The 16,804-nt window shown below is 39.6% G+C and overlaps 1 protein-coding gene across 4 annotated transcripts in view; it reads left to right on the forward strand.

The window, feature by feature from the left end:
• The window catches only part of DDX46 (DEAD-box helicase 46), a 37,866-nt gene extending 21,262 nt beyond the window's left edge, over window positions 1-16,604 (forward strand). For 2 of the 4 annotated variants that reach the window (XM_079968096.1, XM_079968098.1), the window contains exons 15-24: window positions 339-503; window positions 1,115-1,277; window positions 1,374-1,567; window positions 2,982-3,119; window positions 4,142-4,291; window positions 5,319-5,519; window positions 9,168-9,386; window positions 10,193-10,337; window positions 13,302-13,375; window positions 14,972-16,604. In XM_079968096.1, coding sequence (XP_079824222.1) covers window positions 339-503; window positions 1,115-1,277; window positions 1,374-1,567; window positions 2,982-3,119; window positions 4,142-4,291; window positions 5,319-5,519; window positions 9,168-9,386; window positions 10,193-10,337; window positions 13,302-13,375; window positions 14,972-15,019 — 1,497 coding nt within the window. In that variant the 3' untranslated portion in view covers window positions 15,020-16,604. The remainder of the gene's footprint in view (window positions 1-338; window positions 504-1,114; window positions 1,278-1,373; window positions 1,568-2,981; window positions 3,120-4,141; window positions 4,292-5,318; window positions 5,520-9,167; window positions 9,387-10,192; window positions 10,338-13,301; window positions 13,376-14,971) is intronic. The other 2 variants (XM_079968097.1, XM_079968099.1) reach the window with 1 other exon arrangement.
• Window positions 16,605-16,804: the final 200 nt, after the last annotated feature.

Here is a 16,804-nt window from a genome sequence, read left to right on the forward strand (position 1 = left end):
TATTGCTATTTGAGTATTTGTACAACCAATGTAAAATGTTGGGGTAAACCAGGCATAGGCAATCTCAGCCCTCCAGATGTTTTGGGACTACAATTCCCATCATCCCTGACCACTGATCTTGTTAGCTAGTGATCATGGGAGTTGTAGTTCCAAAACATCTGGAGGGCTGAGTTTGCCTATGCCTGCTATGTTCCATAGGCTTTTGCAAAAATGTTTGGTTACTAAAATGTTTCCCAGAACTGTCTATGTAAGGTTTTGCATTGTATTGCATGAGCTAAGATGCAAGTAATTTGATTTGGAGAATTGTGGTGTTAACCTTCCCTTTGAACTTGCTTTAGGTTATGCGCATTGTAGACAATGTGAGACCTGATCGCCAGACTGTTATGTTCTCTGCTACCTTCCCTAGAGCCATGGAGGCTTTAGCTCGTCGAATATTAAGCAAGCCAATAGAAGTCCAAGTTGGTGGTAGAAGTGTCGTCTGCTCTGATGTGGAACAAAAAGTGGTAAGTTTCAGGAATACATCTGCTGCATTTGCAACAAACTGCTCAAAACTCAGTTGTACATACAAAACTGTACATCCAAGAAGGCTTCAGCTCTGGATTGTTTTGAAAAAAATAGACCTCTAAAATACATTCACTTTACAAAGTAGGGAATAGTGATTATGTTTATCCTTGTCCTACATGGCTTTGGCTAGTGACAAAAATATCTTACAGTAGTGAGATTTATTTTTCCTTATACCAAGGATATTATTTATTTTTCCTTCGACCAATGTTACTATTTGTATCCACAGTCTATGAACTGTTGTGCCAGGAAGCTTATATATAATGGGAGCTTCCTAGCAGCACAGCTCTTTCTTGTACTTCTTTCATAGCAGGGTGACTCCCCAACTCCCAAAAGCAAGAGAAGACCCTTGACCCACTTTCTTAGATGCAGCTGTAGTTTTTCTTGCAAAATTTAGCAATTTGCACTATCAAAATTAAAGCAAGAATCATAGAGTTGAGATGGAAGAGAACTGTATATTGACATACTTGATTTTTACTTCCAGTATCACTGGAAGCCAATTTAAGCAATTACCCGTGAGATGCTGTCTCCTTAAACTATGTTGTTCTTTCAGATTGTCATAGAGGAGGAGAACAAGTTTTTGAAGTTACTCGAATTATTGGGACATTATCAGGAACAAGGAGCTGTCATTATATTTGTAGATAAACAAGAACATGCTGATGGATTGCTGAAAGACTTAATGAGAGCCTCTTATCCCTGCCTGTCTCTTCATGGAGGTAATGGACATTATTCAGTCATTACATCTATATAACTAGAGTAATGAAACCTGAATAATGTCATTTCTCAACATCTGTATTATGTGTCCTCCACAGGTATTGACCAGTATGACAGAGATAGCATAATCAATGATTTTAAGAATGGAGTGTGCAAGCTTCTTGTGGCCACATCCGTGGCAGCCCGAGGTCTTGATGTAAAACATCTTATGCTTGTAGTCAACTACAGCTGCCCCAATCATTATGAGGATTATGTGCACAGAGCAGGCAGAACTGGACGAGCAGGCAACAAAGTATGTATGCAGTATTTTTTATAAATAAACTGCTAAAAATGGTACTCTGATAAAGATGAGGTAGAGAATTTGTAGAACACTGCAGGTGGATCAGTTTTAAATAAAGGCTATTTTAAATCTAAGGTCGCGGGTGGCGCTGTGGGTTAAACCACAGAGCCTAGGACTTGCCAATCAGAAGGTCGGCGGTTTGAATCCCCACGACGGGGTGAGCTCCCATTGCTCGGTCCCAGCTCCTGCCAACCTAGCAGTTCGAAAGCACGTCAAAATGCAAGTAGATAAATAGGTACCGCTCCGGTGGGAAGGTAAATGACGTTTCCATGCGCTGCTCTGATTCGCCAGAAGCAGCTTAGTCATGTTGGCCACATGACCCGGAAGCTGTCTGCGGACAAACGCCGGTTCCCTTGGCCTATAGAGCGAGATGAGCATGCAACCCCAGAGTCGGCCATGACTGGACCTAACGGTCAGGGGTCCCTTTACCTATATTAAATCTGATCTAAGTTATGATTTAAATCAGCAGGAAGTTCATTTTGACATTCATGTTTTCTGAACAAGCATGCGTTCTAACTGATCACTCAGTTAGATCAGAAGATGATAATGATAATAATCTTGTATTGGTTTGTAACTATATAAAGCCATTGTGTAACCTCAAGGCATAATTCAGATTCTTTTGGCCATGCATCCCACACCAGTTTTGTACTGTAGAATTATGTCTGCTTCAAGGCAACCATATTCATATGCAGGTACAGTAAGATCACTGCAGTCCTGGAACAAATTAGCATGCTAATTCATGTTGCACTGAACTATGGATAATGTCTATGTACAGCATATGTTTGCATTGTTCTCGTTTCTTTTTAAATGAGGTTATTTTTTAAAGAAGACCTTTTTATAACTGAAATGTAGAAAGATAAAATTAAGACTTAAAAATGTAAATTCTAGGTTGCTTCCAGTGCTATACTAGTGGGATTCTGCTGGTGCAACAGATCTTCTGTCCCCCCCAATCTTCTCTAGAGTCCCCTCCAACTGTCTGGACTTGATGAGTGGGCTGTTGAACACACAAAGGTTTCTTGCATCAGTGTAGTTGACTTGTTGGATGCTGCCCCCTGTCTCTTGCTTTTAAAAAAAGCTAAAAGTCAATCCTGGAATGTTGTCAGGTCCTCTGGAAACATTAGCAAAAGAACTGTGATACCACGGAAGTCAGTGACTACATTCCCATTGATTCACCTGTGGGTCAAGAAGTCGCCACAAGATTAAAACAGACTGGTGTCTTGTGATTGCTCTTCTTATCTGTCACCCTATTTGTTATATATTTGGTTGCCCCCAAACAGTGAATTAAGTTCTTCACATTAGCTTGGTGGGTTGTTGTGTCCTAAAATATAACTGCCCCCAAAGTTTATACATAATATTTTATTAACAGGGTTATGCCTATACCTTCATTACTGAAGATCAAGCACGGTATGCTGGTGATATAATTAAAGCTTTGGAGTTGTCAAGTAATCCAGTTCCTCCTGAGCTGGAGAAGCTTTGGACCGACTTCAAAGATCAGCAGAAGGCTGTAAGTAATCCACTTTTCCGTTGTCTGATAATGTTTGTGCAAAGACAAAACAGTTGTTAAATAGGCTTCAGATGGGCACTTGTTGGGACATAGTTTTAACGTGGCTTTTATGGGGCTGGAGCCAAAGTGTCTTCTGCTCAAGAACGCCTCCCACTTTGAGTGTTGGGAGAGAAAAGTGAAACTAATCCAAATATGTTCTTCTGAGAAAGCAAACAGTAGCTTGAGGCTTGCCATAGAGCCTGCCTGTTTGAGCACTGTGTGTCCTTGTTTGCAGGAGCTTTGTTCCTTTTGCTTTTTGAATCCAAGCTGTACTTTTAAAGTTTGGAGACCATGCTGTAGAGTTAGGCCTGGTAATAATATAATGAGAAGGAGGTAAAAGAATGTAGTTTACTTCAGACTGCTGGTTTGGTGATGGCATTTTTGAGTGCTTTTTTTGTGCAACAACTTCTCACTAGTAGAAACCTAGAAAAGGGGGTGCTCTGTGTTTGTGTTTTAGTTTTTACTTCTAGGAAGTTTCATACATAAGGAACAATAAAAAATAGCACCCACCCCCTACCTGCAGCTTGAAGTGGTGTTATCTATTGTCCCTTCCATTTTGCTGCATATGTACATCATGCCTCGATTTATAGGCTGAAAAGCATTGCAGTTTCATTTTTTAGTTTTTCGTTAAAATGCTGCTTGGGTGTGCATGGAAATATCTAAAAAAGAATAAGGGTTCAGTGGATTTGTTCTTTTTGTTCCACAGGTGCCATGTAGTTATTTTTTAAGGTGAAATATATTTCTATTTTATGTGTGATACCTGTTAAATCTGCTTTTTTTTTCTACATTTGGACTTTTTCTGCATATGGAATTTTTCTACCTGCATTATGTGTTGTGAGTGCTTAGCAGCACTTTAGCAGGATCAGCTCCCCCATTCATTAACATAAACAAGTATAGAAATATTTGCAATAAACATGTTAAAAGCTAAGTTGGAATTTTTATATTGTGGAAGTGACTTCTGAACAAGGAGATTTGCCTTTTAGGAGGGGAAAACAATTAAGAAGAGCAGCGGGTTTTCTGGGAAAGGATTCAAGTTTGATGAAACTGAGGAGGCTTTGGCTAATGAGCGGAAGAAATTACAAAAAGCTGCACTTGGCTTGCAAGATTCAGATGATGAAGATACGGCAGTTTCAGTAAGCATTTAAATTTACTTTTTAGTATAGCATTTTTTTCATATATATACATAGTAACTACAGAATTGTGACTTGCTCTTTCTGCTTCTGTTCGGATTGATTTCACAAAAACATGGTTGCTTGTTAGCTGAATTTCCTTTTAATATACAATTAAAAGGATTTTTGGCATTCAGATGCTTCATACTCTCTACATGAAATGGAAACTGAATACTGGATTGCATCCAACCTTGCGCAAGTGGACATCCCCTCGTGCAGCAGGAGTTTCCTGTCTTCACCTTTTGTAGGCCCCTGGGAGCTCCCAGGCTTCACTCCAAAAGATTGTCAGATCCGCTGGATCAGATTTGGGGACATGTTGGGGGCTTCAGGGTTGAGGAAAGTAAGGGAAGTCATGTTACACAAGTGAAGTCCCTTGCAGAGATGGGCAGACATCACTGGATGTTACCCGCTGTTTATAACAAAGAACCTTGTGAGACCTTGAAGACTAACAGATTTATTATACCTAAACTTTTGTGGGCTAAAGTCCAGTCCACTTCATCAGATACATTTGATGGAGTAGATTTTGGTCCATGACAGCTGTATATCATAAGAAATTTGATACCCTTCAATGAGTCACAAGGTTCCTCATTGTTTTTTTCTGCAATGAACTAATTTATCTGCCTTTCTTGAAACTGTTTATAATGAAGGTCAGGCATGGTTTTCAAGTTTTGATGATTTTTCTATTGCCTTTCACTCAAAATGAGACTGTCAACACCCCAGGCCGAATTATTTCAGAGACTGATTTTTGCTTTTATTCATATAATAGGTGGAATTTGGCGTTGCACACATCAGATGGAACAATCCTGCCTACACTGTGTGCTTTTCTGGGGGGTTCTGACCTCCCCCAGAGCCAATTGTGGGGGTCACACAGGGGGAGGAGATGGGAGAAGCCCCATTACGAAAGGAAAAGCCCTTGCACTGGGCTTCCACTGACAGAGTTGACCATAATTTCCAGAAACTTGAAATTACATTGTTTTTTCTTTTTCAACAGATTGACGAGCAGATTGAAAGTATGTTCAATTCAAAGAAAAGAGTAAAGGACATGGCATCATCTGGCGGGACATCTAACGTTCCTGCCCCAACAGCAGGAAATGCAGAAAAGTTAGAAATTGCTAAGAGATTGGCATTGAGAATCAATGCACAGAAGAATCTTGGAGCCGAGGCACAAGTATTGGTCTCTTTTCAATTTAAGGTCACCCTCCTTTACAAAGCAAACATTTCTAAACTTTTATTGAATGTGTTATATGTTGCCAACTGCATCCAGTAGAATTCTCATGATCTGGACAACCCTAAGAGACACACACATTTACACTGGGGTAAAAAATGATGTAGACTTTGTTTACAGAGTTCTGTATTAAAAAATGCTCAGTTTTGATTGACACAAAACCATACAGTCCAAGTTAAGCAAAAAATTCACATTCCCTTTTAATGCCTTTCTGTGGGATATGAAACTATCCCAGAAGTGAGGAGTGAAGTATTTATTTTGAATAGCTGCTACAGCAGGGATGAAGAACCAGATGTTGCTGGGCAGTCTAGGAATTTGATGGCCTGGTTAGCAGAGCAGGGGGCACAGGGCATGAAAAGGAATTCATATATGGGAGGTCCAGATAACCAAAAGTTCCACTGCATATATGTTGGCAATATTTGAAGTGTTTTTGATGTGACTGTTGATGCAGAAATTCAAAGTATTAGTGCCAGTAACTGGGCCAACTATGAAAGTTATAAATACCTTAATAATTTTTCAAGGTCCCTAAAAAAAGTCATTAACCATATTTGATATGCAAATATGCCTTTTTTAACAAAAGTTCTTTGTAGAATGGTATTTCTGCATGAACAGTTTTTTTGTGGTTGGCTGTTAGCATGCTCAGTAACAGTGATTACTGAATAAGAATTTTCTCATTTTTGTCATTCTCATTTTTTTTCATGAATGCTTCAGTCCTAGTTTGGGATAGATAGCAAAAAAAATAGGTGCCTATTTAGTCCCAGAGGACATTAAATAAAATTAAGTAATATGTTTGTTGACCAAAAAACAAGGGAAATAGAAAAGGGAAAAGAAAAGATAAGAAAAAAGTGCACCAGTGCTATAAATATGTATGTACTAATGCTAAACAGGCCCAACTTATTTCAGCCATAAAGTTAATATCTGAAAATATAAGGGTCTGGTGACTTTTGCTTCAGTGTATCTGAAGAAGTGTGCATGCACACGAAAGCTCATACCAATAACAAACTTAGTTGGTCTCTTAAGGTGCTACTGGAAGGAATTTTTTAATCTGAAAATGGGTTACTGTTCATATACTTTTTGCTCTGCATGAGCCACTTCCTAGGTCAGCAGTATTTTGCCCACTATTTGTGTGCAATGTGGAGAACATGCCAGAATCATGAGTTAATGCAAAGTTCCCGGAAAACCTTAAACAGGATCTCTTTTCTCTGCAACAATATTTTTTTGGTCTGAGCTATCTTCTCTGACTTACTCTAACCGGTCTAGGAACATAGAGGGAATCATACTATAATGGCCAGTGTTGGCCATGCCGCCACAGTACTATCAGGGAGGGGTGTACGACACATGCCCTGGTTGCTGGGGCAGCTGTGCGGACGCTCCCTGCCTTGCTGTGTGGCAGTGAAACTGCCACAGTGCAGTAAAATCGGGAGCATTCCCATTGCTGAAGCACCTCAGTCACTTTTTCCTATCTTGGCATGCTGAGGTAATTTCACTGCACAGAGAGTGTGTTGGCTCAGTTGTCTTGGTAACCAGAGGCATTAAAATGCTACAGAATTTATTTGCTGCTCTTTCAGCACAGACTCTCAGAGCAACTAACAGTCATAACATAAAACTAAACAGTAAAAATTTAGTTACAATCATAAATAAATAAATGCAGCAGAGCAATAAAAACATATGAAAAGCCTCCTGTCACAGCAAAAAAAAGAGCAACCAGTTATAACAGCTAGTTGAATGATCAGTGACTGGTTGGGATCATTCAGAGAATAAATAGCATGCCAGTCAGATTATCATTAGCTGGTAAAAGACATCACCATACTAATTTTATATTACTTTTGGGTGTAATCTCTTCAATTCTATTGGTCCTAGGATTTTATGTTTGGGGTGAGTTCATTTTGCTAAGAAGCGGAGGGTTTTTCTCATAGAAGGTATTTCATGGTACAGTGGTACCTCGGGTTACAGACGCTTCAGGTTACAGACTCCACTAACCCAGAAATAGTACCTTGGGTTAAAAACTTTGCTTCAGGATGAGAACAGAAATTGTGCGGCGGCGGCGGCAGGAGGCCCCATTAGCTAAAGTTGTACTTCAGGTTAAGAACAGTTTCAGGTTAAGAATGGACCTCCAGAACGAATTAAGTTATTAACCCAAGGTACCACTGTACTAGGGTAAAACCCCATTCCAAACTTAGGCCAGAATCCAAAGATGCATGCAACTAATTGCATGCAGAAAATGCAGGTGTGGATTTCTGGAACAGCAGTGTTTGGAACAGAGGAGTTACAAATACAGTTTTTTGCCTAGCATTGTTTTCTTTTGTATAACAAAAGCATCCTTGGACAAGAGCCTGCTAAATTGGACAAGAGCCTGCTAACGCTTTTCAGCATTTTCATTTAAAAGCATAATTGGTAGCAAAATGCTGTTTTAGTTTTGTTAGGCCAAACTTGATGTGATGGGGCAGCCATGTTTATTTAGGAATATGTCTCACTTTCATGCCTTAATTGGGCAGACATAAAAAAGAGTACATGGATGAGGGAAGCTAGGCCATCCCTTACTTTGCCTTGTGCTCCACTGCTTCAAAACACTCCCAGCCAACTCTAATATCTGAAGTGGGGAGAAAAACGCTTGCAGCAGAGGAAGCCAACCGTTTCGGGCAAAGGAAAGAATAGCTCTCCTCACTGGCATATACGCCTAGGTGCAAAAAATAAAATAAAATAAAAATTCAAAAAGGACAGATGTTCTGCTTCATAGCTGCTCCAGTCACTTATAATTTGGCCCATAGCTGACCTAATTGAAGAGTTTGTAATGAGAGCAGCTCCACTGTTAAAATTTCAGGGTCTAACAATATATGAACAAGATCACTCTTGGAAAATACACCGTGTTGTTTATTATCTAAATAAAAGATATATCCAGTATTGCAGATCTGTAGATTGTCACAGCAGTGGCCCTAGCCTGCATTATTTATTCTGGCAGTTCCTTCCAAAACCTGGGCACGTCACATCTGCTATGACCTGGATTATAGCTAGTGCATTTCTGACCACACTGTGTTTGATTTCAGGCTTAACTTTGAACACCAAGACCGCATGGTTCTGCTCATAATTGTTTCAATTTTTTATGTGAGGTGTGCTGTGCTTATATATATAGTTGCTACTAGAATGCAAAGACTGTCTGAAGGCCTGTTTTTATGATTAAAAATAGCAGTTTATGGCACTTTAAAAATTAAGAAATTTATTATGACATAAACTTTTATGGTTCATCATCCATGAAAGCTTATTCAATAATAAACTGGTTAGCCTTTAAGGTACCACAAGCATTTTTGTTTCCAGTCTTTTTAACTGCTTTTGCTGCAACAGGCTCGCATGGCTACCCATCTGGGAATTTATATGATTAGTTATCCTGGGATAATATTGTCTTTGTTTCAATTCAACATTTGTTTTGTTTGTACATCCAAGGGGGCTTGGGATTAGTCAGTGATAGGGATGTCTCATTTGTGCAGGTTTAGAATATATATGCACAGATGGTTATGAAACAACATTCATATGCTGATAAAATTCTTGTACTACCTTGTGCTGTGGTATGTTTCTGAAATTTGTTTTGTTTTGTTTTATTAAAAAAATACCTTATTACAGGATGTGATGCAGCAAGCTACAAATGCTATCCTGAGGGGTGGCACCATTCAGGCTCCAACCGTATCTGCAAAGACCATTGCAGAACAACTGGCTGAGAAGATCAATGCCAAGCTGAATTACGTACCCATAGAGAAACAAGAGGAGGAAAAACAGGAAGGCGGACAAAATGAATCTTTTAAAAGATATGAGGAAGAACTGGAGATCAATGATTTCCCACAGGCAAGATTTTGTGGTGGTGGATTCTTCATATTGCAATGGTGGCTGGATAGCTCAGGGCTCTAGCTGGGAATCTAGTAGACAGTTTCTTGCTAGCATAGGTTCTTAATTGCCCTATCCATCCTTAATATTATCAACTGTTTAACTGCTGCTGTGCAACTATGGACTTTCTCACTAGTCAGCAGCATTTGTGGTTTAATGAAGAATTGAAACTTTCACACTGAAAAAGATATTCTTCCACTGAATAAGATTTCCTTACTTTTTTTTTTCTGACCAATATATTTTTTGTTGTCATGAAAATTACTTTAAAAATATGTCGACTATATTCACACTTAATAATCCATTGACATTCTGCCAAATAATTTTTCTTTCCAACTCATAAAGGCACTTCAGAAACTCACTGCAGAGACTTCATTCATGAACAAAACTACACTTCCACCAGGGTGGTTTTTAAATAAGAGATTATCTGAGGAAAGCTTGCACATATATATAGCTGTCTTCTGATAATGTTTTATATAGTCTATTTCTGATACATTAAGAAGTGTTTAGCTTTTTAAAATTGTCCTGCATAGTGATGAGAGAAAAGAACTATTAAATGGCGCTTGTATTTTTTATAAAATGTTATTTATAATATTTTTTTAAAATTCTAAATATCAAAGCATTAATCACTTACACTATCTCCCCATTTCTGGTTTCCGGTCATTCTGTTATGCTACTTACTGTGAAGTCCCTTTGTTTAGAATTCCACTTAGCCTTTTTAGATTTAATACTTAGCATCTTTCCTTTTCTTTGCTTCTTTTGTTTTACAGACTGCCAGGTGGAAAGTAACATCAAAGGAAGCTCTGCATAGAATAAGTGAATATTCTGAAGCTGCCATTACAATCAGAGGAACATACTTTCCTCCAGGCAAAGAGCCCAAGGAGGGAGAACGAAAAATTTACTTGGCCATTGAGAGTGAGTATTGCTAATCATTTCCACTAAAACAATATATTTAGTACAGTCTAACAATTGTTATGGGAAAACTCCCATTATAGCCGTCTGGTGAATGTAAAATGAATGCCACATAGGGCATGTTTTTAGCAAGCATTGCAGCTAACTAGGCTAACAATTCTGTGTCCAGGGCAGCTGTTTACCAGCTCCATCTGGTATGCAGGCTGAGACTCTTATCTGCCCGCGGACTGTCTTGCCAGAGTTGTGCATGCTCTAGTTGTCTCTCGCTTGGACTACTGCAATGCGCTCTATGTGGGGCTACCTTTGAAGGTGACCCGGAAACTACAACTAATCCAGAATGCAGCAGCTAGACTGGTGACTGGGAGCGGCCACCGAGACCACATAATGCTGGTCTTGAAAGACCTACATTGGCTCCCACCACAATTCAAAGTGTTGGTGCTCACCTTTAAAGCCCTAAACGGCCTCGGTCCAGTATACCTGAAGGAGCGTCTCCACCCCCATCGTTCTACCCAGACACTGAGGTCCAGCACCAAGGGCCTTCTGGCGGTTCTCTCACTGCGAGAAGCCAAGTTACAGGGAACCAGGCAAATGACCTTCTCGGTAGTGGCACCCACCCTGTGGAACGCCCTCCCACCAGATGTCAAAGAGAAAAACAACTACCAGACTTTTAGAAGACATCTGAAGGCAGCCCTGTTTAGGGAAGCTTTTAATGTTTAATAGACTACTGTATTTAATATTTTGTTGGAAGCCGCCCAGAATGCCTGGGGAAACCCAGCCAAATGGGCAGGGTATAAATAAATTATTATTATTATTATTATTATTATTATTATTATTATTTATTATTGAAAGTCAAGTGACTTGTGGTCCTGTGAAAAGATACCCAGACACATCTATTGTGGCTGTCTTAAAGGGCAAAAAAAAGGAATTCTGCCTTGTTCTAGAAAAGTTGGCACAGCAGGTGATATGTGCTGCTGTTCTCAGTGAGGTGGGAGAAGTGCTTGACACAAATATTGGCTGTAGTGATTAACCAGATAGTCGATTTGACACAAGCCAGTATTCAGGAGAGTACATCTGCAACGAGGTGTGGAAAACCTGCAATACTGAGCAGTTTCAGGAGTCAACATGGTCTGACATTTCCCTGTGTGCCCACACCAGCAGAGGGCTCACTGTTGACCAGAGTGTCCAAAACTGCTGCCAAGAAGAAATTAAAGGAGCAAGTTGAACAATAGTAGCTTTTACATTTTTAAATACTGCCATCTGGACTTCCCATTGGTTCACCTGGAGATGAAGGACAATGGATGTGTGTTCTGGTTACAGTGGTTACATGGAGCATGGAGTTCAAACAAGCTGTCAGTTCATTACAAGCCACCTTTCCCATCAACCAGCCAGCGACTTGACCTTCTAAAGATATTTGCAATGATTTGTCAAAAGCAAGGGGAAGTGCAGGGCTTCTAGTGGTGGCATTTTTAAGCTGGAGCAAAACAAGTACCCAGACTTGACCAGGGTAACACACCAGAGTAGATTCAGGTTTGTCCTCCCCAACCGGAAATGCCCATACAGTAGCAGGATGAAATGTCAGTGGTAGACAGGGCCTGTTCCCTGTCTTTCTCTCAACTGAAGGAGGTGAGTACACTCCACTGCATTGTTCTAGTTCTAAGACTAACACCAGACACTCCTGGCAGCCTCAGTTATTGGAGCAGGAATCTTCCATATTGTCAGATGTTTCCATGTGATGGGGAGGGGAGCCACATTAGGGCCAGCTCAAAGAACTTAACAAGCTCTAAGGCATATACAAATTTGTATCACATCTTGCATGTATAGGTCATCTCAGCAAATGGGGCTCTTGGGATGCAGCAGGTAATTGCCTCTGCACATCAGCCACCATTTTACTTTTGGCTCCAGCTAGGAGGATGGTAAGGGATGTGGGTGGCGCTGTGGTCTAAACCACTGAGCCTTGGGCTTGCTGATCAGAAGGTCGGCGGTTTGAATCCCTGCGACGGTCCCAGCTCCTGCCAACCTAGCAGTTCAAAAGCACGTCAAAGTGCAAATAGATAAATAGGTGGGAAGGTAAATGGTGTTTCCGTGCGCTGCTCTGGTTTCGCCAGAAGCGGATTAGTCATGCTGGCCACATGACCCGGAAAAACTGTTTGCGGACAAATGTCGGCTCCCTTGGCCAGTTAAGCGAGATGAGCGCCGCAACCCCAGAGTCATTCATGACTGGACTTAACTGTCAGGGATCCTTTACCTTTTTTATTTTTTAAGGAAGATGGTAAAAAAGATTGTACAAGCCTCTTTTCCTACCTCTTATCTAACCACCATCGGCCATAGCCATAAGATGCTGCCAGTGTAACTTCAGGATGTTGAATTCTTAGTTACAGGCACATCTCACTTTTTTTTGGGGGGGGGCCTTTGCAGCCCATCATCGAGAAGGCCTCCTTTCAGATCACCACCCACAGTGTCTGCTGGGAGCAGGACATGGAGCAGGGTTTCCCTTATTTAATCAAAGTGTGCAGGCAGATTCATATGGGAAGCCACTGTAATAGACCTAAACTATTTTAATGGCTTTTAAATTTGGTGTAATGTTATAGAAAGAGAGAAATGCATCACTCCTGTGTAGCTATTCAGACATACAAAACTCACTAAATATGTAACCCTGGCAAGCACGTTCCCATACGTATATCCTTGTTATTAATTTTGGTGGGAGCTCCATGCAAGCCCCATGGATTTAAGGCGACATGAGGGTGCTTGTTCCATTGTTCACTAATTTCTTCTTGCTGTTTTTGCTGAATTTCTTGGTAATGTGAATATGTATGTGTATAACATTATGAAACTTAATGTAGGTTTAATGTCACAATATACGAATTATTGGATTACTGAAGCACTTTCATGGCTACCAACACAATGTGATTCTTCTGTTTGCTTGCTTCGTCCTTGATGATTTAATTTTTCTTTACTTTCTGCTTTCAGGTGCCAATGAATTGGCTGTGCAGAAAGCAAAGGCAGAAATCACCAGGCTTATCAAAGAAGAGCTTATCAGACTGGTAGGTGAAATAGTCATAATTTTTGTCTGAAATTCCAGGTATTTCATAGCAGTTATCAGCGGTGGGGAGCAGCTCACCCATGGGCTTAATTAGGCCTTTCAGGCTTCTCCTTTTGACATGTGGCATGAGTTTGGTCTAAACCACGCCCACCTGTCCAACACCTGACATCGTGTGACAGCAGGTGAGGGACAGGTAAATTCACATGGTTAAAATGTAAAGGAATAAATAGGAGAGCAGTCAATTCATCCTTTCCAGCCACTGATAAAATTTGGCACTTTGGTATCTTTTCTGTTGCCCTGCCAAATTTTAAAAAGCACCAGATTAAAGGAAGAATGCATTTCTTCTTTTGCAGCAACAACTTGAATTCTGGGGTTTTCCTTTTGATCTTAGAAGTGTATTAAGCTAGAGCTGCAAAGGAAAAATCAGGAGCATGCTTAGAGATTCAAAGGAAAATCACCTGATGTCATATGACAGGTGGGCAGCCCCACCCATGTGTAGAAACTGCTCAAGGAGCATGAAGGAATTCTGGATTAGCCAGATGCAGTTTGCCACTTGTGCTATATTTCCGCAATACACTCTGGACAGATTAATCCTACAAAGTTCATGGAGGGCGGGGGAGACTCATGGGTGAAGTAGCCATTTCCAAAGCCCTACCAGGTTTATGCCAGACAGGGCAAAATATAGTTGTGTGGGTGGCTTTTTACCTAATCCTCCCTCTTTTTTCCTCACCAATTCCTTTGTTTGAAAAACCCTCCCATTGTTTCCAGTGGGAGGGGAAATAACCTATACCAGCTCCAGAACTGGTATAGTTACTCCTGTGTTCTCGAGGCATTTCTGGGAAATGGAGCAGCTTTGGATCCAGGAGAGCCAGTGCCTCCCCCAATCTGCCCTGACATGCTCCTGTAATAACTCGCTTTGTTTTCCTGCCTTCTGAGCAGCAGGGCTTTGTGCTGCCGAACCAGTGAGGCCTCTGATCATGGTCCTCCCTTTCTAGTCATGGAGAGGAAGGTTCAAGTTATTCAGCAGCCTCCCAGGCGCCCTCCACAGAAGCATATGATTGCTTCCTTAAGCTATTTACACTTAATACCTCAAATCCAGAAATACTGGACCAGTCAGCCCCCCAGTGTTCTTGCTAGTCTGTTATAGCAACACATAGAGACAGAATATTGTGAGGATTTTGCTAACCCAAGGGGTTAACAAACATATCCTTGTACATTAAAAAATTAAGAGGGTTGCATATGTGCTACTTTGGAAACATCTCTTACCTTTCCATAGAAGACAACTGATTTATTTCCTTTTGTAAATTGAAGCTTTCTTTTTTTCAAAACCAGTGTTAATAATTTTCTGCTCTGTATCATGTTTCTTTTGGATTTTGATTTGGGATTCTTTGTTTATTCCATGGTAAGCTGACTTCAGACACTTAAGCTCACAATCAAATGCTTTATTGAGCTTTCCATTATGTGTTTCCTTGCCCTTAGACACTCTTGTTTTGCTACACTGTAATATACTTTTGTTACTGTTTTTATAGTTGAGTTGGCTTAGAAAGTATGCTAACTACATGTCTGATTAATCGTATACTGCTTTCTTCTCTTACAGCAAAATTCATACCAACCAACCAACAAAGGAAGATACAAAGTTTTATAAATATTTGGAGTAAATATGTCTGCCAATTTTCATTTGTGAAACTTGTCATTTCTGTTTATCTTTGCTATTTACACTGCTTATTGTAAATTACATTTTTTAATGTAGTCATGCTGGATTTTTTTAAAGATCAAAATTACTTTTGTCAGGGGGTCCTTTTCTGCACAGATTACAACAGTTTCAGGAGGGCATAATTAAAGTTTTTTTAAAAAAAAAAATTGTGTGCTAAGTATACAGAATAAAATCAGTTACAACTTTTATGGACAACTAGTATAAGCTCAGCTTGAAAAATCTTGAACAGGGGGTGGTAGTTGTACTTCAACAAAGGCTGAAGTTTCCCACCTCGCATAGAAAATCCTCCCCTGCCCATCTTCCTCCCATTCCGAGTTATATCAGTGAGAGGCATATGAACTTCTAGAACCATATAAATGGCCTGGAAATCATGAGTACTTAAACTCCTAATGGACTTTGATGCATAAGGATAACAAAAGTAGTGTCTGTATATTTTCCTGCAAAATGAGAAATTTGGAAGATTTAAATAAGTTTTCTATATATGTCTGGTTTTAGGAATTAGCAAAAGAGGTTTTTTTTAAAAAAATTGAACTTATTATTTAATGAGAGAAATCATACTTCCATTACATGAGAAATCTTTTCCATAAGGGAAGTACAGAATTAGTCAAGCTTATTGTGAATGTGTGTGTATATATATTCTTTAATTATTTCTCCCCATTTTTCTGTGTCGGCATATGAGAAAATAGTTTGTCAGTCACCTCCAATGTTGGTGGCGATTGTATCAGAATATGGTAGCCTACTTGAGACAGTCTCTGACCTATAGACACTTAACTGAGAACATAGTCTAACTCTCCCTGGTTCCAAAGCTGTTCTGTTTTCCACTTCTTATCACATTAACATTTATGAGAGAACTTTTCTCAAATTCTTGTAATTTTGCCTTTATTATTGCATCACTGATGGTATCTGTGTAAACAATGGCAGTAATAATTGGAGCTGAAAATTTGTCCAGTTTTGAAATGTCTGTCTTGTAGAAGGGTGTGATGCTATGGGGCAAAATCTAATTTTAATATGTAAAATGTACATTGATCTAAATAAATCAGGCTCTAAATTTAATAAACTGGAACACCAAAACAAGCTCATGTGTTTTTCAAAGCATGAATTGCCTTTAACTGTGTTGGACTTCCCAAAATATTTTGCCAGATTAATGACATGTGTTGTGCTGATTTTATGTTTCACTTTTCAACAGCTTTGACTTGCCATGTGGTAGGACTGTAGCTGTTTTGTTTTTAAAAGAAAATCTAAAACACTTTCACTGGGCTGTAAGAATTCATGGGAAGGTGAGGAGATTAGCAGGGGCATGATTATGCTGTTAAATACTTTGCGATGGGAACTACTTTGAGAAGCCATGATATTGGAAACATTTCATTTGAGAAGATACTTAATTCTTTCTATACCTGTAATTTTCAGTTTTAGAATGAATACAAGGTCTTTGTAAAGAACAATTTCATTATATGTGTGTTTTCTAACTTCCTCATAAAATAAAATAAAACGTCATTGTGTATTCCTTTTCTGAAAATATTGAATAGCCGAGGTTTTTTCCTTACTTGGCTCAGACTTGGTATTTCACTCCAGCAGTTCAGCTACATTTTTAAAAGGAAGGTTAAATGTCAGGAGCTCTCTGTGATAAGCAACAGGTCACAAGAACTACAGGTTCAAATCTAGAAACATTGAAATGCTTTAAAACTAAGGTTGATTTTTTTCTCATCTGGATCTGAG

Source organism: Podarcis cretensis (genome assembly GCF_951804945.1).
Source record: "Podarcis cretensis genome assembly, chromosome: 2".
Taxonomy (NCBI): Eukaryota; Metazoa; Chordata; class Lepidosauria; order Squamata; family Lacertidae; genus Podarcis; species Podarcis cretensis.